The following is a 21877-nucleotide window of genomic DNA, read 5'->3' on the forward strand; positions in this document are numbered from 1 at the left end:
CCCTGGCTGCTTTGTCTCTTAGCATTTCAATAACCCATTAGATCTCTGAGGAGGGCCCTTTTTTTTTTTTTTTTTTTTTTTTTAAATCCTTTTTTCTTTTTCTAAAACAATTACTCTAAGAAGCCCAATACAGAAAGCTTCAAAGACTTGCAATTTGGGCAGGTCAAGTCAAGAGCAGAACTAGGAGAGCTCTGAGACAAAACGCAATAATCCAGTGGCTGAGAAAATTCACTAAACACCACAACTTCCCAAGAAAAGGGGGGTGTCCGCTCACAGCCATCATCCTGGTGGACAGGAAACACTCCTGCCCATCGCCAGCCCCATAGCCCAGAACTGCCCCAGACAACCCAGTGTGATGGAAGTGCTTCAAATAACAGGCACACACCACAAAACTGGGCGTGGACATTAGCCTTCCCTGCAACCTCAGCTGATTGTCCCAGAGTTGGGAAGGTAGAGCACTGTGAATTAACAAAGCCCCATTCAGCCATCATTTCAGCAGACTGGGAGCCTCCCTACACAGCCCAACAGCCCAGAACTGCCCTGGGGGGACGGCACTCACCTGTGACATAGCACAGTCATCCCTCAACAGAGGACCCGGGGTGCACGGCCTGGAAGAGGGGCCCACTTGCAAGTCTCAGGAGCCATACGCCAATACCAAGGACTTGTGGGTCAGTGGCAGAGACAAACTGTGGCAGGACTGAACTGAAGGATTAGACTATTGCAGCAGCTTTAAAACTCTAGGATCACCAGGGAGATTTGATTGTTAGAGCCACCCCCCCCTCTCTGACTGCCCAGAAACACGCCCCATATACAGGGCAGGCAACACCAACTACACACGCAAGCTTGGTACACCAATTGGACTCCACAAGACTCACTCCCCCACTCACCAAAAAGGCTAAGCAGGGGAGAACTGGCTTGGGGAGAACAGGTGGCTCGTGGACGCCACCTGCTGGTTAGTTAGAGAAAGTGTACTCCATGAAGCTGTAGATCTGATAAATTAGAGATAAGGACTTCAATTGGTCTACAAATCCTAAAAGAACCCTATCAAGTTCAGCAAATGCCACGAGGCCAAAAACAACAGAAAATTATAAAGCATATGAAAAAACCAGACGATATGGATAACCCAAGCCCAAGCACCCAAATCAAAAGATCAGAAAAGACACAGCACCTAGAGCAGCTACTCAAAGAACTAAAGATGAACAATGAGACCATAGTACACGATACAAAGGATATCAAGAAGACCCTAGAAGAGCATAAAGAAGACATTGCAAGACTAAATAAAAAAAGATGATCTTATGGAAATTAAAGAAACTGTTCACCAAATTAAAAAGATTCTGGACACTCATAGTACAAGACTAGAGGAAGTTGAACAACGAATCAGTGACCTGGAAGATGACAGAATGGAAAATGAAAGCATAAAAGAAAGAATGGGGAAAAAAATTGAAAAAATCGAAATGGACCTCAGGGATATGATAGATAATATGAAACGTCCAAATATAAGACTCATTGGTGTCCCAGAAGGGGAAGAAAAGGGTAAAGGTCTAGGAAGAGTATTCAAAGAAATTGTTGGGGAAAACTTCCCAAATCTTCTAAACAACATAAATACACAAATCATAAATGCTCAGCAAACCCCAAATAGAATAAATCCAAATAAACCCACTCCGAGACATATACTGATCACACTGTCAAACACAGAAGAGAAGGACCAAGTTCTGAAAGCAGCAAGAGAAAAGCAATTCACCACATACAAACGAAACAGCATAAGACTAAGTAGTGACTACTCAGCAGCCACCATGGAGGCGAGAAGGCAGTGGCACGATATATTTAAAATTCTGAGTGAGAAAAATTTCCAGCCAAGAATACTTTATCCAGCAAAGCTCTCCTTCAAATTTGAGGGAGAGCTTAAATTTTTCACAGACAAACAAAAGCTGAGCGAATTTGCTAACAAGAGACCTGCCCTACTGGAGATACTAAAGGGAGCCCTACAGACAGAGAAACAAAGAAAGGACAGAGAGACTTGGAGAAAGGTTCAGTACTAAAGAGATTCGGTATGGGTACAATAAAGGATATTAATAGACAGAGGGGGAAAATATGACAAACATAAACCAAAGGATACGATGGCTGATTCAAGAAATGCCTTCACGGTTATAACGTTAAATGTAAATGGTTAAACTCACCAATTAAAAGATATAGATTCGCAGAATGGATCAAAAAAAATGAACCATCAATATGTTGCATACAAGAGACTCATCTTAGACACAGGGACACAAAGAAACTGAAAGTGAAAGGATGGAAAAAAATATTTCATGCAAGCTACAGCCAAAAGAAAGCAGGTGTAGCAATATTAATCTCAGATAAAATAGACTTCAAATGCAGGGATGTTTTGAGAGACAAAGAAGGCCACTACATACTAATAAAAGGGGCAATTCAGCAAGAAGAAATAACAATCGTAAATGTCTATGCACCCAATCAAGGTGCCACAAAATGCATGAGAGAAACACTGGCAAAACTAAAGGAAGCAACTGATGTTTCCACAATAATTGTGGGAGACTTCAACACATCACTCTCTCCTATAGATAGATCAACCAGACAGAAGACCAATAAGGAAATTGAAAACCTAAACAATCTGATAAATGAATTAGATTTAACAGACATATACAGGACATTACATCCCAAATCACCAGGATACACATACTTCTCTAGTGCTCATGGAACTTTCTCCAGAATAGATCATATGCTGGGACATAAAACAAGCCTCAATAAATTTAAAAAGATTGAAATTATTCAAAGCACATTCTCTGACCAAAATGGAATACAATTAGAAGTCAATAACCATCAGAGACTTAGAAAATTCACAAATACCTGGAGGTTACACAACACACTCCTAAACAATCAGTGGGTTAAAGAAGAAATAGCAAGAGAAATCGCTAAATATACAGAGATGAGTGAAAATGAGAACACAACATACCAAAACCTATGGGATGCAGCAAAAGCAGTGCTAAGGGGGAAATTTATAGCACTAAACGCATATATTAAAAAGGAAGAAAGAGCCAAAATCAAAGAACTAATGGATCAACTGAAGAAGCTAGAAAATGAACAGCAAACCAATCCTAAACCAAGTACAAGAAAAGAAATAACAAGGATTAAAGCAGAAATAAATGACATAGAGAACAAAAAAACAATAGAGAGGATAAAGATCACCAAAAGTTGGTTCTTTGAGAAGATCAACAAGATTGACAAGCCCCTAGCTAGACTGACAAAATCAAAAAGAGAGAAGACCCATATAAACAAAATAATGAATGAAAAAGGTGACATAACTGCAGATCCTGAAGAAATTAAAAAAATTATAAGAGGATACTATGAACAACTGTATGGCAACAAACTGGATAATGTAGAGGAAATGGACAATTTCCTGGAAACATATGAACAACCTGGACTGACCAGAGAAGAAATAGAAGACCTCAACCAACCCATCACAAGCAAAGAGATCCAATCAGTCATCAAAAATCTTCCCACAAATAAATGCCCAGGGCCAGATGGCTTCACAGGGGAATTCTACCAAACTTTCCAGAAAGAACTCACACCAATCTTACTCAAACTCTTTCAAAACATTGAAGAAAATGGAACACTACCTAACTCATTTTATGAAGCTAACATCAATCTAATACCAAAACCAGGCAAAGATGCTACAAAAAAGGAAAACTGCCAGCCAATCTCCCTAATGAATATAGATGCAAAAATCCTCAACAAAATACTTGCAAATCGAATCCAAAGACACATTAAAAAAATCATACACCATGACCAAGTGGGGTTCATTCCAGGCATGCAAGGATGGTTCAACATAAGAAAATCAATCAATGTATTACAACACATTAACAAGTCAAAAGGGAAAAATCAATTGATCATCTCAATAGATGCTGAAAAAGCATTTGACAAAATCCAACATCCCTTTTGATAAAAACACTTCAAAAGGTAGGAATTGAAGGAAACTTCCTCAACATGATAAAGAGCATATATGAAAAACCCACAGCCAGCATACTACTCAATGGTGAGAGACTGAAAGCCTTCCCTCTAAGATCAGGAACAAGACAAGGATGCCCGCTGTCACCACTGTTATTCAACATTGTGCTGGAAGTGCTAGCCAGGGCAATCCAGCAAGACAAAGAAATAAAAGGCATCCAAATTGGAAAAGAAGAAGTAAAACTGTCATTGTTTGCAGATGATATGATCTTATATCTAGAAAACCCTGAGAAATCGACGATACAGCTACTAGAGCTAATAAACAAATTTAGCAAAGTAGCGGGATACAAGGTTAATGCACATAAGTCAGTAATGTTTCTATATGCTAGAAATGAACAAACTGAAGAGACACTCAAGAAAAAGATACCATTTTCAATAGCAACTAAAAAAATCAAGTACCTAGGAATAAACTTAACCAAAGATGTAAAAGACCTATACAAAGAAAACTACATAACTCTACTAAAAGAAATAGAAGGGGACCTTAAAAGATGGAAAAATATTCCATGTTCATGGATAGGAAGACTAAATGTCATTAAGATGTCAATTCTACCCAAACTCATCTACAGATTCAATGCAATCCCAATCAAAATTCCAACAACCTACTTTGCAGGCTTGGAAAAGCTAGTTATCAAATTTATTTGGAAAGGGAAGATGCCTCGAATTGCTAAAGACACTCTAAAAAAGAAAAACCAAGTGGGAGGACTTACACTCCCTGACTTTGAACCTTATTATAAAGCCACAGTTGCCAAAACAGCATGGTACTGGCACAAAGATAGACATAGATCAATGGAATCGAAGTGAGAATTCGGAGATAGACCCTCAGATCTATGGCCGACTGATCTTTGATAAGGCCCCCAAAGTCACTGAACTGAGTCATAATGGTCTTTTCAACAAATGGGGCTGGGAGAGTTGGATATCCATATCCAAAAGAATGAAAGAGGACCCCTACCTCACCCCCTACACAAAAATTAACTCAAAATGGACCAAAGATCTCAATATAAAAGAAAGTACCATAAAACTCCTAGAAGATAATGTAGGAAAACATCTTCAAGACCTTGTATTAGGCGGCCACTTCCTAGACTTTACACCCAAAGCACAAGCAACAAAAGAGAAAATAGATAAATGGGAACTCCTCAAGCTTAGAAGTTTCTGCACCTCAAAGGAATTTCTCAAAAAGGTAAAGAGGCAGCCAACTCAATGGGAAAAAATTTTTGGAAACCATGTATCTGACAAAAGACTGATATCTTGCATATATAAAGAAATCCTACAACTCAATGACAATAGTACAATCGGCCCAATTATAAAATGGGCAAAAGATATGAAAAGACAGTTCTCTGAAGAGGAAATACAAATGGCCAAGAAACACATGAAAAAATGTTCAGCTTCACTAGCTATTAGAGAGATGCAAATTAAGACCACAATGAGATACCATCTAACACCGGTTAGAATTGCTGCCATTAAACAAACAGGAAACTACAAATGCTGGAGGGCATGTGGAGAAATTGGAACTCTTATTCATTGTTGGTGGGACTGTATAATGGTTCAGCCACTCTGGAAGTCAGTCTGGCGGTTCCTTAGAAAACTAGATATAGAGTTACCATTCGATCCAGCGATTGCACTTCTCGGTATATACCCGGAAGGTCGGAAAGCAGTGACACGAACAGATATATGCACGCCAATGTTCATAGCAGCATTATTCACAATTGCCAAGAGATGGAAACAACCCAAATGTCCTTCAACAGATGAGTGGATAAATAAAATGTGGTATATACACACGATGGAATACTACGCGGCAGTAAGAAGGAACGATCTCGTGAAACATATGACAACATGGATGAACCTTGAAGACATAATGCTGAGCGAAATAAGCCAGGCACAAAAAGAGAAATATTATATGCTACCACTAATGTGAACTTTGAGAAATGTAAAACAAATGGCTTATAATGTAGAATGTAGGGGAACTAGCAATAGAGAGCAATTAAGGAAGGGGGAACAATAATCAAAGAAGAACAGATAAGCTATTTAACGTTCTGGGGATGCCCAGGAATGACTATGGTCTGTTAATTTCTGATGGATACAGTAGGAGCAAGTTCACAGAAATGTTGCTGTATTAGGTAACTTTCTTGGGGTAAAGTAGGAACATGTTGGAAGTTAAGCAGTTATCTTAGGTTAGTTGTCTTTTTCTTACTCCCTTGTTACGGTCTCTTTGAAATGTTCTTTTATTGTATGTTTGTTTTCTTTTTAACTTTTTTTTCATGCAGTTGATTTAAAAAAGAAGGGAAAGTTAAAAAAAAAAAAAGAAAGAAAAAGAAGGAAAAAAAAAGATGTAGTACCCCCTTGAGGAGCCTGTGGAGAATGCAGGGGTATTCGCCTACCCCACCTCCATGGTTGCTAACATGACCACAGACATAGGGGACTGGTGGGTTGATGGGTTGAGCCCTCTACCACAGGTTTTACCCTTGGGAAGACGGTTGCTGCAAAGGAGAGGCTAGGCCTCCCTATGGTTGTGCCTAAGAGCCTCCTCCCGAATGCCTCTTTGTTGCTCAGATGTGGCCCTCTCTCTCTAGCTAAGCCAACTTGGCAGGTGAAATCACTGCCCTCCCCCCTACGTGGGATCAGACACCCAGGGGAGTGAATCTCCCTGGCAACGTGGAATATGACTCCCAGAGAGGAATGTAGACCTGGTATCGTGGGACGGAGAACATCTTCTTGACCAAAAGGGGGATGTGAAAGGAAATGAAATAAGCTTCAGTGGCAGAGAGAATCCAAAAGGAGCCGAGAGGTCACTCTGGTAGGCACTCTTATGCACACTTTAGACAACCCTTTTTAGGTTCTAAAGAATTGGGGTAGCTGGTGGTGGATACCTGAAAGTATCAAACTACAACCCAGAACCCATGAATCTCGAAGACAGTTGTATAAAAATGTAGCTTATGAGGGGTGACAATGGGATTGGGAAAGCCATAAGGACCACACTCCACTTTGTCTAGTTTATGGATGGATGAGTAGAAAAATAGGGGAAGGAAACAAACAGACAAAGGTACCCAGTGTTCTTTTTTACTTCAATTGCTCTTTTTCACTCTAATTATTATTCTTGTTATTTTTGTGTGTGTGCTAATGAAGGTGTCAGGGATTGATTTGGGTGATGAATGTACCACTATGTAATGGTACTGTAAACAATCGAAAGTACGATTTGTTTTGTATGACTGCGTGGTATGTGAATATATCTCAATAAAATGAAGATTAAAAAAAAAAAAAAACAACTCCATTCATTATCAAATGTAAAACAAATATTTTTTAAAAAACTAATGTCAATGTATACATACCTCTATTGTTCCTGTGGCAAACAAGCCATGCACGAGATTTATGTCACAAACATTGTTCTCCCTAAAACAGTAAAGTCACAAAGGAAAAGGTATTGGTTAGCATGTAGTTTAGAGGGAGAGGAGATTCAATAAACTTTCTAAATAAACAGTCAACCCAAATTCTGTGGAGAGAAAACGTATGCCGGTCCTCTCTCACTCATCTGCAAATGACAAATACAAGGCATAAAAGAGTCAATGCTTGGTTCACAGTCACCAGGGCGGCACTCTGCTGGCCAGAAGAGGGAAACACTGTCCTCCAGCCATAAGAATAAAGGTACATTCCATTTTCTCAATTTCCTTCCTAGGCAAGGTAGCATTCTTGAAAGGGCATGGGCAATGACTATGATAATCCTGAGACCAGTTTGAGTTGAGTGTGCTGATTTAAGCCTCCATTTCCTCCTCTGTAAAATGGATACTTTGCCTACCTCAATTGGGCTGTTTTGAGGATTAAATGAAAAGAACTGCAAAATGCTCAGCACAGGCCCCTGAGTACAGAAGATACCAACTAAATAGTAGCTGCTATTATGTGGAGATCAAAGAGCCGAAAACTTTTTATTATTCAAGAATTCATCACAAAGTTACCAAAATTTTTTTTTTAAAGAAAATAGCAGCATTTCAAGCCAATGTGAAAAAAAATGCTCAGAAGTTTACCTAGTTTCTATCACTTCATGTTCTTCTTATCTTTAGAAACCCTCACAAAGTGGTAAGGAAAATCCAACAAAGCTTTTCATTTACATAGATGGGAAGTAACCCAGTTCCACCACTTGACTAGCTGTGTGATCTTGTGCAACCTGCTTAATCTCTCTGAGCCTCAGCTGCCCTATTTATAAAATGGAGATGATAACAGTACCTACCACAAAAATTTATTGTGAGATTAAAACAAGTTAACATATCTAAAATGAATGAATAATGCCTGGCATATAGTATGTGCTTTCACTATTTTTATTTTATTGATTATTTTTATTATTATGCCACATTCAAAAGTATACAATGTATGATCAAAGAAAAACTGGAAAAACCTTAAATGACTGCCAGCAAAAAAATTTTTAAAAAGTAGTACTCAGAGTTAATTCAAAAGTTCTCTACAAGAAAAAAATACCACAAATCAAAGCCATGAATGAAACTTTTAAGACCACTACCAAAAAAATTTTAAAAAACAAGCTGAGTTTTCTAAAGTGTTTAGTATATTTTAAAACTTCTTTAAATTAAAATTAAAATTTGAAAGAAATCACCAAGTCTTCAGAGAATTTTTGTCTGTTTCAGAGAAAACTAATCAGTACTCTTTTTACCTATGTTGCTTAAATGTTATTTGCTAACAACTTGAGCATCTGTTGCCATCTCCTGGCCAAAATAAATACAGCAGTATTACTAAAAATACTCACGCAGCATCCGTTTGTAGAGGATTCAGGTACCGTCCTTGTTCTAGGTTTAATCTGTAAACCTCAGAGCTGCAAAGTAACAAAATTAAAACTCTGGTAAACCACAATGGACTTTTCTTTAAGTATTATTTTTGCAATACATTCTTCATAAGGCATCTGTAAAACAGATACAAAAATGTATTCTAAACCTAAAAAAAAAAAGTCAATTTGTGAACTTATTCACATAAGTGATTTAAATCACTCATGTGCCAAGGAAATAGTATGAAGTCAATATGTAGAATACTATTTACAAATAACCCAGAGAATGCTCACTATAATAGCAAGTAAAAAAGCAAGATCCAAAAGTATACATAATGTATCTATATATGTATATAAGAAAGGACTAGAAGGAACTAGAATAAAATACTAATAAGGGTTTCTTCTATGTGGCATAATTATGGATGATTATTTTTTCTTTATACTTTTCTCTGTTTTTCCCTATTTTCTAAAATGAGTATTTTTTTATAATCATAAAAAGAAGAATTTAAGAATAAAACGTTTTAAAATACCCTGTGCAACAGAGCTAAGAAACTGACTCCAAAACAATATTACCCTATTAGTTACCTATGTCTCTGTCTCCAGACTTAGAGCACTAGGTAATAAAATTTAAGGATATAATTCTTAAATGAGCCAGACACTTCACAGCTATACCCTTTAAGCAACCTAAACACAGGGACACGTCATACTCTTGTTTAAGCCCCTCCCCCAATTTCTTTTAACCACATATGGCCTTAATCACAAACTGTCCAGATATAAATTCATCACTGATGTTGAAACAAACTTAAAGCAGGATCTAGAAGTATTGGGTAAACAGAAATCTGGGAAATAAAATCTAAACAATATTGTCTAATAAATTATGGCAAAGGGGCTACGTTAAACAGGTTTGCCTATTTCCCACCATTATTTCCTGGTTCAACCACTGGGACATGTAACTACCACAGACATTTTAAACACTAAATAAATGTATTTTATTAAGTCAAACAAGAGGGGTTAAAACAGTACATTATGATCCTACTTATAAATAAAACGCATCAATATGTAGGCGATAGGCTTGTTTTGTTTTCTTTTGTTTTTGCGTATCCCTTACTTCTAAGTTTTTACAATAACCATGGGACACTTTGAATTATTCTCTAAAGCAATCTATTTAAATAAACAAAATGTAAAATAAATTTAAGAAACAAATTGTTTTAGGGAGGTGGAAAGAAGAAAAAAGAGAGAGCAATGAGATCCAATACCTTGCACCAACAAAGTACAAGTCACAGGATGGGTAGTGGTAAGAGAAATCTCTCCCAAACTTTGGTATTCTGGTTTTGTAATAAAAACCTTGTTGTGAATGAAATTCAATATATCTATCAGTATGTAAGAAGACAATCTGAAAATGAAACGAGAATTAGTTGGCTTAGGTTTCTGGATGAAGTGTCTATTTCATCATCACCGAACCAAGCAGAGCAAAAACAAAAAAAATTCTTCTTTCTCAGCCTCCTTCCTTCTCTTTAAACACATACACACACACACACAATCTGCCTCTCCGCTGTCTTCTTAACGTCTTCTTGCATCATAGATTGTTTTTCTGCAAATCTGAACTTTGAATTGAAAGACTTAAAACAAATATCCTTCTTGTATATGGTGATAGCATTTAATAAAGTAAAGCATTACACAGTAACCCCAACAAGTAATTTCCCATTTCAATTAGGAAGACATTTCAATAAACCTACAATTATCACACAGTCTTTGATAAACTTATATAAATTTAACTTGAATCTATCAGAAAGGTATGTTTACAAACTGCAGATGGTATTTAAAAGCAAATTTATCAACATTTAGAGAAAATACATCATAAAAATACATGTTCCAAAACAAATGAAAAATGGCTGCCTTGGCAAAAGGATAAACTATACCCTGTAGCTTCCAGAACTGAAGACATTATAAAATGACATGTCACCAAAGAAAATTCAATCTGCCTTGAAGATGATATTTGATATTACTAAAAAGTTTTAATTTAATACCAAATAAGGACTTTAACAATCATGTAACTATTGAAATGACCATAAACAATTGAAAGATGAACTAATGGTAACAAAAAAAAGAAAGAAAAGAGACAAATCTATTTAGCTGTGTTTTGAACTATTTCAGAGTATTTCACAACCATTTACAGGGTTAAGAAAATTAAATACACAGCACTATTATTTTACTTTTCACATCTGAATAAGAGAATGAAAGCAACCTGGCAAATACATCTATTTTTAATGCAATAATCAGAACCACAAATCTAAAACATAAAGGTCTAAAAGGATGGCTGCTATGAATTCTTAAAAATTTCATATATGATACATTATATATGACATGGAAAAACTAATTTTCCAATATTAGACTGGTCAAAGGATATCACTATCACTGTTGTAAAGAATACTAAATATCATACATGTCACAAACTAAAAAATAGTAACAAAAAATGTTTGGTTATATCTTACTACACAATCATCTTTAGTTTAACAATGGGAACATCTTAAAAATAATTATTATTAACATACAATTCCACTCATTCATTTTTTTTTTAATTTATTTTATTTTTTATTTTGTTTTACTTTTTTTTTGTATTAAATTCAGTTTTATTGAAAGACATTCACACACCATACAATCATCCATGGTATACAATCCACTGTCCACAGTATGATAACATAGTCATGCGTTCATCACCACAATCTCTCTCTGAACATTTTCCTTACATCAGAAAGAACCAGAACAAGAATAAAAAATAAAAGTGAAAAAAGAACACCCAAATCATCCCCCCATCCCATCCCATTTGTCCTTTAGTTTTTATCCCCATTTTTCTCCTCATCCATACACTAGATAAAGGGGGTGTGATCCACAAGGTCTTCACAATCACACTGTCACCCCTTGTAATCTACATTATTATATAATTGTCTTCAGGAGTCCAGACTGCTGGGTTAGAGTTTGGTAGTTTCAGCTATTTACTTCTAGCTATTACAATACATTAAAACCTAAGAGGTGTTATCTACATAGTGCATAAGAATGTCCACTAGAGTGACCTCTCGACTCCATTTGAAATCTCTCAGCCCCTGAAACTATTTCATCTCATTTTGCATCCCCCTTTTGGTCAAGAAGATACTCTAAGTCCCACAATGCCGGGTCCACATTCATCCCCGGGAGTCATATTCTGCATTGCCAGGGAGATTTACACCCCTGGGTCCACTCATTCATTTCTTGAATAGAGCCACTACAAATCAATTCTATCAAACATACCTTTGAATAGTCATCAGATAAAATTTCAAAGGTGACAACTGAAAAACAAGAAGTAGTAGGAAAAAATGCAATTATCAATGAGGCATTTTAATGAAAAGGCAAAGGACTGTAATTCAACACAGAAATTATACACAAGTATTGTTTTTTGCTTTTCTGCTCCTAACCATATTTTAATGCCTCTAAAACACCAAATGCAAAATTAATGTACAATTTCTCAGTATAGATCAACTACATTGTCTGCAGAATTGAAGCCAATTAAAAATAGGTAAATTCACAAAAATGTAATGACTTCCACTGTTTTCTTAAGATGTTTAAAACAAAATAATTTTTAAGACAAGACTTTCAAATGTACATTAAGGAAAAATCAAAACTTGTTACTTGAAAAAAGATAACAGTAACTTTTTACCCCATCACAGTACACCTGCTAAAGAAAACAAAGAGCTAAAAGAGCTATCAGCGGTCCACAGGGTTTCAATTGTTTTCAAAAAGCAAAGGGTAAAACAAGTTAGGGAAATATGCTTATAATCCAATAGAACCCATATTCCATTGGGTCCCAAACACTAGAAAAACTGATAAAAATACATGAAATTTCCCATTTTACTTGTCATCTGTGGTGGGGAAAATTCCAAGAATGACTCCCAATGACATTTGCCCTTGTGTAAACCCTCTTCTTGGAAAATGTGGGTAGAACCTGTGAACATGATGAGACACCCCTCCCTTGATTAAGTCACATTATATGGCAAGGGGAAGTCACCGGATGGGCTTCATCTAACTACACCAGCCCTTTAAAAGGGCTTTTCCTGGGCTGGCAGCAGGGGGGAAGCATGAGAAGGGTGCTGGCCTGAAGCTGGAGGCGGCGATGTGAGAGCAGCCCCGGCTGACAGCCAGCGAGGAAATGGGGGGCTCAGTCCTACAACCACAAGGAAATGAACTCTGCCAACAACCTGAATAAATTTGGAAGCGAATTCTCTCCCAGAGGCTCCAGTTAAGAGCCCAGCCCAGACCAAACCTTCACTTCAGCCTTATGACAACCGAGTATAGAATATAACAAATCCTGCAGACTTATGACCTACAGAACTCTGAGCTAACAAATGGATGTCGTAAGTTTACACCACCCCTTTTTAAGATTTGTACCATCTGTTCCCATTTTAAAAAGTAGAAAAGCAGCCAAATGTAAAAAGTTATTTTCATGAATTCAAATCTGACCTCTTACTCACCTTCTGAATCTAAACACCTTTCAAACTTCAAGGATAACTGATAGGTGTCATAACACCGAACCCTAGGTTTATATGTTCCTGTAAAGACAAAAATCAATGGTATGTGAAATCTTAAGGACATACTTTTCATAGTCAATAACCTGCACATATGTCAACTATACTTTTTGTTCAGAGCTAGGTAGGATTAATTATACCCATTTCAAAAGAAAAGGATATAACACCAGCCCCTCCCAATCATCCAAGGAAAAAATGGGCAAAGGGTGTGAATAAGCAAGTCATAAAAAATGAAATACAAATATAAACATCACTAATAAGCTAAAAAAAGCTGATTAAAACAAACTACTAGAAAATTTTTTGTCTATCAGACTTGTGAAGATTAAAAAATGGTTAGTATGTGGTGCTGGTAAGGGTGTTGAAACATAAGTATTCTCAGATACTGTGAGTATAAAGACACAACTTTGGAAGACAATCTGGTAATATGTATAAAACGTGATGTTTATCCACCTTGGCTCTGCATTCTAACTTAGTCAAACTTATCCTACAGAAATACATTCTTCAGTATACAAACGACATGAAGAACATTCACTGCAGCACAATCTATAAATAGTCAAAAACTGAAAGCAAATAAAATGTGCACAGGTAGAGAAATGGTTAAATACACCACAGTAAACCCATACAATGGAACATTATATGGCCCAGAGAGAGGATGAGGCAGCCACAGCTACTGATGTGGAGAGCTGACAAAATGTACAAAAAAGTAAGAGAGAGTGCAGGGAGAGCACTAGCGAGCACTGCAGAATGTTACATATGTGATCCTATTTTTGTAAAATTAAACAATGATATTGTTAGTATTTTGTATAGAAAAGAGCTGGAGGACTTTCATAGGCTATGTATTTCTGTAATGTCTGCTTTTTATACAAGTTTATCATGTTTGCAATCAGGAAAAGAAATAGATCAACTTTTAAAACCAATAATGATATTTCCAAAAGAAAAGAACGAGGTAGTTCTACATTTACTGGCATTGATCAAAACTCAAGATCTCATTTTAAAAGGGGAAGTTAAAAAAAAAACAATAAATATATCATGAGCTGGCAGCTAAATGACAATTTGACAATTTTAATAGATTTGTGGAAGGTGTATGCAGGTGCGTGTGTAAAAGAACATTTTAAAGCCTATATGCAAAACTATTGATATATACAGAGCTGTTACTTCCTTTTTTGTTTATTTTTGGGGTTTTGTTTTCTTTGCATTTCTGCACTGTTTTAAAGATTGACATTTTTATTTTAGCCATCAGGAAAAAAAGCTGTGACAACAAAATGTAAGTATAAATTAAAGCAGCCCACTATTTACCATGCTTTTTCTCAAAAAAAAAAAAAAAAAACTAATATAAGACTAACAACACCCTAAGAATAGAATTGCATCTGGCACAATCATAGATCTAATGCTTCCAAAAGGAACCAAGAGGCTGCTTAGTTCTGCAACAAATTAACACTCAGCACATTTCCCTGGTTCAGTCCCTTGGATAGTCTATTTTCCCAACTAGCCTAAAATCTGTTTAAAGGCTAGGCCATATCTTAGTTAATAATTTTTTTCAGTCACATGGCCTAAAACATTGAAAGCAATCTGAGGTAGAAGAAGAGAGAAAGAGATCAAAAGAAAAGAACCACTACTGTATTAAATTATAAAGAAAGTAATACCCCAAGTCCACTTCCCCTACCAATACCAGAAAAAAAGGCCCTCTAGAAAAGTTGAGCCAGAAGGTTCTGGATTCTAGAACTAGGCTATCCAATATGGTAGCCACCACCATGTGTGGCTATTTAAATTAAATTAATCAAAAATTTCAGTTTTTCAGTCACACTATGATTTATTTAATATTCTTTTTAAGATAAAAATAAGAACTAAAAGTTATGAATGAGAAGAAAAGTAATTTTTCCTGGAAGTAAAGGATGATCTTTTAAAGAAACGTATAATTTAACAGACATTTAATCTCTTTTTAATTTGTATGCTAGCCCTATTAAGTAGTTGATCTCTGAGCTTGAACAAGTCACTTATTATTCTAGATATAAGATGAAAAAAATGATTTATTCTCTAAGTTCTTCTAGTCCTCAAAGAGGTCTTTACTGTGTCCATATATCTTGGGTTTCCTCAGTCCACCTTATCAGTTCTTAAACATAAGTCTATACAGGCTATAGACGGACCCTAAAAGAAACAGAAGACCTCAACAAACCAGTCACAAGTAAAGAGATCTAATCAGTCATCAAACGCTTCCTACAAATAAAATCCCAGATGGCTTCATAGAGGAATTTAATCAAATTTTCCAAAAAGAACTGACACCATTCCTGCTCAAACTCTTATTAAAAAATTGAAAAGACAGGAACACTACCTAACTCATTTGATGAAGCTAACGTCACTCTAATACCAAAACCAGATAAACATGCTACATGAAAGGAAAACTAAAGGCCAATCTCCTTAATGAATACAGATGCAAAAATCTTCAATAGAACACTTGCAAATTGAATCCAAAGCCACATTAAAAGAATCATACACTACGACAATTTGGGGTTCATTCCAGGCATGTAAGGATGGGTCAACAGAAAATCAATGAATGTAATACCACACATTAACAAATCAAAAGGGAAAAATCAAATGATCATCTCAACAGCCGCAGAAAAAGCATTAGAAAAAACTCAGCATCCTTTTTCAATAAAATCATTTCAAAAGGGAGGAACTGAAGGAAACTTCCTCAATATGATAAAGGGCATATATGAAAAACCCACGCTAGCACAGTTCTCAACAGTGAGACACTGAAAACCTTCCCCCTAAGATTGGGAATGAGACAAGGATGCTCACTGTCAGTACTATTTTTCACTCTTCTTGAAGTTTTAGCCAGAGCAATCTGGAAAGACAAAGAAAAAAAAGGCATCCAAAGTGGAAGGAAGAAGTAAAACTGTCATTATTTGCAGATGATATGATTGTACATTTGGAAAATCCTAAGAAATCAGTGACACAGCTACTTGAGCTAATAAATTCACTGAAGTGGTAGGATACAAGATTAATGCACAAAGGTCAGTAATGTTCCTATACACTAGAAATGACCTAACAGAAGAGACACTCAAAAAAAAAAAAATTCCATTCACAACAGCAACTAAGAAAATCAAGTACCTAGGAAGAAACTTAACCAAGGATGTGAAAGACCTGTACAAAGAAAATTATATAACTTCACTAAAAGAAATCAAATGGGACCTAAAGAGAGGGAAAAATATTCAAATTCATGCATAGGAAGGCTAAACATTAAGATGTCAATTCTTCCCAAACTGATCTACCAGATTCAATACAATTCTAATCAACATTCCAACAACCTACTTTGCAGACTTGGAAAAGCTGGTTATCAAATTTATTTGGAAGGGAAAGGGGTCTTAAATTGCTAAAAACATTCTAAAAAAGAAGAACAAAGTGGGAGGACTTACACTCTCTCACTTTGAAGCCTATTATAATGGCACAGTAGTCAAAACAGCACGTTACTGGCACAAATATGGACATATCAATCAATGGAATCAAATCAAGAACTCAGAAATGGACCCCCAGATCTATGGCCAACTGATTTTTTGATAAGGCCCCCAAATCCACTGAGCTGGGACATTCATATCCAAAACTGGACATCCATATCCAAAAGAATGAAAGAGGACCCCCACCTCACAACCATACAAAAATTAACTCAAAGTGGATCAAAGACTTTAGTATAAGAGACTGTACCATAAAACTTCTAGAAGATAATGTAGGGAAACATGTTCAAGACCTAGTATTAGGAGGTCGCTTCTTAGACCTTACACCCAAAGCACAAGCAATGAACGAAAAAAATAAATAAATGGGAACTCCTCAAAATCAAAAGCTTCTGTACCTCAAAGGAATTTGTCAAAAAGGTGAAGAGGCAGCAAACACAATGGGAGAAAATATTTGGAAACCATGTATCTGGTAAGAGACTCATACCCTGCATATATAAAGAAGTCCTACAACTCAATGACAACAGCTAAAAAACACATGAAAAAATGTTCATTTCACTAGCTACTAGGGAAATGCAAATCAAGACAACAATAGATATCATCTCACACCAATAAGAATGGCTGCCACTAAACAAATGGAAAACTACAAATGCTAGAGAGGAAGTGGAGAAACTGCAACTCTTATTCATTGCTGGTGGGAATATATAATGGTACAGGTGCCATGGAAGACAGTTTGGCAGTCCATCAGAAACCAGGTATTGAGTTACCCTACAATTCAGCAATTTCACCTCTTGGTATATACCCAGAAGATCTGAAAGCAGTGACATGAACAGACATTTGCACACTGATCTTCACAGCAGTATTGTTCACAATTGCCAAGAGATGGAAACAATCCAAGTGTCCTTCAACAGACAAGTGGATAAACAAAACATGGTATACACATATAATGGAATACTATGCAACAGTAAGAAGGAACAAGATCCTGAAACATATGACAACATGGATCAACGCTGAAGATATAAATCTGAGTGAAATAAGTCAGACACAAAAGGAGAGATATCGTATGTTACCACTACTATGAACTCCCTAAACAATGCGAAACCAGTGTCTTATAATGTAGAATATAGGGGACCTAGAGATAGACAGAAGCTAGTGAAGGGGGAATGATAACCTAATATGTACAGACATGATAATGAAGGTGAACTTAAAGACATGGGAATGGACACGGGTGACTATGGTTCACTGATGAGACTGTAAGTATCAGTGCCACACTGAAGAAGAACATGATCGAAAGTGGTTGTTTAAAGGCATGTAACCCACAGAGTAATACTACAAATATAAAAAAGTGTTTGCATGATATACCTCTAAGGTTATGACACTGGTACAAAGAGTTAACAACAGAGTGGTATATGGAAAAACTAATCATAACATATTATAAATTATATTTTATAGGAATATCTTACCAGCACTACACTAATACTAGGGATGAATAATTAGCAACTGATAAGAGCTCTGGGATGTTTTGTCTCATGACAATTGTTTAAAATTGAAAGTGACGATGACTACAACTAAGTGACGGTAATGTGAGACACTATTTATCTTGGACAGAATATATGCTATGTGAAATTAGGAACCCCCTATGTAATAAGCCAAGCCTTTGATCCTGAGGCTTACTCTTGTGAAACTTAGGGTTGTAAATGAGAAGCTAAGCCTTCCTATAATTATGCCTAAAAGGCACCTACAAAGAACCTCTTTTGTTGCTCAGATGTGGCCTTTCTCTCTTGAAGCCCAACACAGCAAATAAATTCATTAATCTCTCCCCTATGTGGGACATGACTCCCAGGGGAATGAATCTCCGTGGAGACGTGGGACACGACTCCCAGAATGAGCCTGGCCTTGGCATCAAGGGATTAAAAATGCCTTCTTGACCAAAAGGGGGAAAAGAATGGGAAGAAAATAAGGTACAGTGGCTAAAATATATCAAATAGAGTTGAGAGGCTATCCTAGAGTTTTTCTTATGCAAGCTCCAGCTAGATATTCCAAATGGCCATAGTGTGCCATGCCCTCACCAACAACAGTCCCGAAATACATAGGTCCCTATCTGAGAATCTATAAAAGTTTCACTCACTAAGTAAATCTCTCAGAAACTTAAATCCACCACAGTGATCCTATGCCATACAAGTCCTAAAACCCAGAGGCAACAGCCTCTTTAAAAACAACAACCAGATGTAGCCCCTTTCCCCTTAAAGTCAACACACCTTTTCAATATGAACAAGTTAGGGTGGTCAGTTCCTAGACACCCCTGAAGATCGAGAAAGTGATTCAATGAGAGGAAAAGGTAGCAACAGACAAGTTAGGATTGAACAAAGGATTACAAATACTGAATCTTTTTTATAAATATATGTATTTTTAGATGCTAGAGTATTAGAATAGCTAGAAGGAAATAACTGAAATGGTGGAATTTGTTCTATAGCTACTTGCTAAATTATACTTTGTAAGTTGTCACTTTTCTGTATAAACCTTATCTTTCACAATAAGGAAAGAACTGAAACTGTGGAACTGTAATCCATAACATTCTTTGAAATTACATATATAACTACTTGTTAAACTGTACTTTGAAAGTTATCACCTTCCTGTATATATATTTCACAGTAAAGGAATAAACTGAATTGTGGAACTGTAACCCACAACATTCTTTGAAATTTGCTAACAACCTGTTAAATTGTACTTTGAAAGTTATCACTGTTAGGTATGTACGTTAAATTTCACAATTAAAAAAATGTATTAAAAAAAAGACTGTAGGCTAAGAATCGTGGACAGTATTAATACCATTAACACAGAATAAAGGGAGTGGCATGTGTATGTATATGATGTTCTATCAAATACAAAAGTGGCTGGAAAAGGGATTTAGATGGATACAGTTAAACCAGTGGAAAAAAGTATACGGAGAACACTCAGAACTACATGCCAAATCACAACCAAATATGTTTGGGTAATACTGTTCTAAATTATAACATAAACTTTCCATATGTCTCATGGCTTTTTCATAATGATGAATACTCCTAACACAAAATACTAGCGATATAAACAGCATTAGTACATGATACAAAAAAACATTACCTTAAAAGCGACCTTTCCTGGAACTCTCATTCACTGTTGGTGGGAGTACAAAATAAGACCACTGTGGAAAAGGTCTGACAGTTTCTTATAAAAATTAAATATACAATTGTTTCATTGATTGTAGCAATGGTAAGGCACTAATGCCAAATGTTACTAATAGGGAAAACTCTGTGTGTGGGCAGTGGTAACAAGGGAACTCGCTACTTTCCGCATGATTTTTCTGTAAACCTCCAAATGCTCTAATTTTTAAAAAAAAGTTTTTTTAAGCCTATACACACTCCTAACCTAAAACCTAGCAATTCCACTCCTACGTATTTACCAAAGACAAATGAAAGCATATGTCAACAAAAAAGACTTGTACAAGGTTGTTCGTGTGCTTTATTAATAATAACCAAATAAGGAAAATAGGCCAGGTGTCCATCAAATGGAAAAGAATAAATTAAACTTTGATATATTCATACACTGGGAGATTATTTGGTAATAAAAAGATACAAACTACTGACACATGCAACATCATGGATGAATCTCAAACACAAAATTCTGTATTGAATAAGCCTTGAAGAAAAAGAATACATAATGTATGACTGCATTTATAGAATGTTCTAAAGAGGATAAACCTGCCTATGGTGAAAAAAAAATCAGAACTGTAGTGGCCGTTGTGTGTTTGGGAGCAGGAACTGACTGAGAGGTTGTGCCAGTTTGGATGTATCATGTTTCCCCAAATACCATTACCTTTGACGTAAGCTTGTGTGGGCAAACCTATCAGTGTTAATTAGTTTGTAACTCTCTGAGTGTTTCCATGGAGATGTGCCCCACCCAACTGTGGGTAATGACTTTGACTGGATAATTTCCATGGAGGTATTGGCCCACCCATTCAGAGTGGATCTAATTTAAATCAGTGGAGCCATAGAAATGAGCTGACAAACAGAAGGAACTCAGTGCAGCTGCGAGTGACATTTTGAGGAGGAGTGACAGCCAAGAGGGACACTCTGAAGAAAGCACAGGAGCTGAAGATGACAGACAGTTTGAAGATAACTGTTGAAAGCAGACTTGCTCCGGAGAAGCTAAGAGAGGACAAATACCCCAAGTGCAACTAAGAGTGACATTTTTGAGGAACTGCAGCCTAGAGAGGAACATCCTGGGAGAAAGCCATTTTGAAACCAGAACTTTGGAGCAGACACCAGCCACATGCCTTCCCAGCTAACAGAGGTTTTCCAGACACCATTGGCCATCCTCCAGTGAAGGTACCCAACTGCTGATGTGTTACCTTAGACACTTTATGGCCTTACGACTGTAACTGTGTAACCAAATAAACCCCCTTTATAAAAGCCAATCCATTTCTGGTGTTTTGCATTCCAGCAGCACTAGCAAACTAGAACAGAGGTGCATGAAGGAATTTTGGGGGATCAAAGGAATGTTCTGTATCTTGATAAGGGTTTGGGTTACACAGTTGTATGCATTTGTCAAAATTCATCAAAATGACACACTTAAGATCTGTGCATTTCAGTGCATATAAATTTTACCTCAAAAAATAAAAAATGATTGAATTCTAGTCAGTGATGAACTCTAATATATGCGGAAGTATTTAGGGGTGAAGTATACTGACATCTGCTTTGAAATGAATCAAAAAACAAGATAGATTAGATGGACAGAGAGATTAGAAAACGAATAGATTTGTGACAAAGCAAATACGGGGAACTGCAGGCTGACAAGTGCCACTTGCTGGGCAGAATGTTTAAGCACAGGGTCTAGAGGCCTCACAGGAAAATGTGACAACCTGCTAAGTCTCATCCTCAGGGAAACTTGATACTGATTACACCCTCCTCCTGAGACCTGGAAGTGCCTGGTCTGGGAAATTCTGTTTGGGGTCGATCATATCTGGGTAAACCCTCCTAAAAATAAATAAATAAATAAATAAACAGCTCTATACAGTAAGCACAAGAAACAGAATAAGAGATGAAAAATTCTGATTAAAC

At 36.5% G+C, this 21877-nt stretch overlaps 1 protein-coding gene across 1 annotated transcript in view; it reads right to left on the minus strand.

Moving 5' to 3' along the window:
* The window catches only part of NOL10 (nucleolar protein 10), a 208409-nt gene that overhangs the window by 163528 nt on the left and 23004 nt on the right, over positions 1-21877 (minus strand). The window contains exons 4-8 of the mRNA XM_037813078.1: positions 13282-13359; positions 12065-12102; positions 10036-10172; positions 8765-8830; positions 7344-7404 (exon numbers count right to left, since the gene is read on the minus strand). Of these exons, the coding sequence (XP_037669006.1) occupies positions 7344-7404; positions 8765-8830; positions 10036-10172; positions 12065-12102; positions 13282-13359 (380 nt within the window). The remainder of the gene's footprint in view (positions 1-7343; positions 7405-8764; positions 8831-10035; positions 10173-12064; positions 12103-13281; positions 13360-21877) is intronic.

This window comes from Choloepus didactylus, chromosome 20 (assembly GCF_015220235.1).
Source record: "Choloepus didactylus isolate mChoDid1 chromosome 20, mChoDid1.pri, whole genome shotgun sequence".
NCBI classification, from domain to species: Eukaryota; Metazoa; Chordata; class Mammalia; order Pilosa; family Megalonychidae; genus Choloepus; species Choloepus didactylus.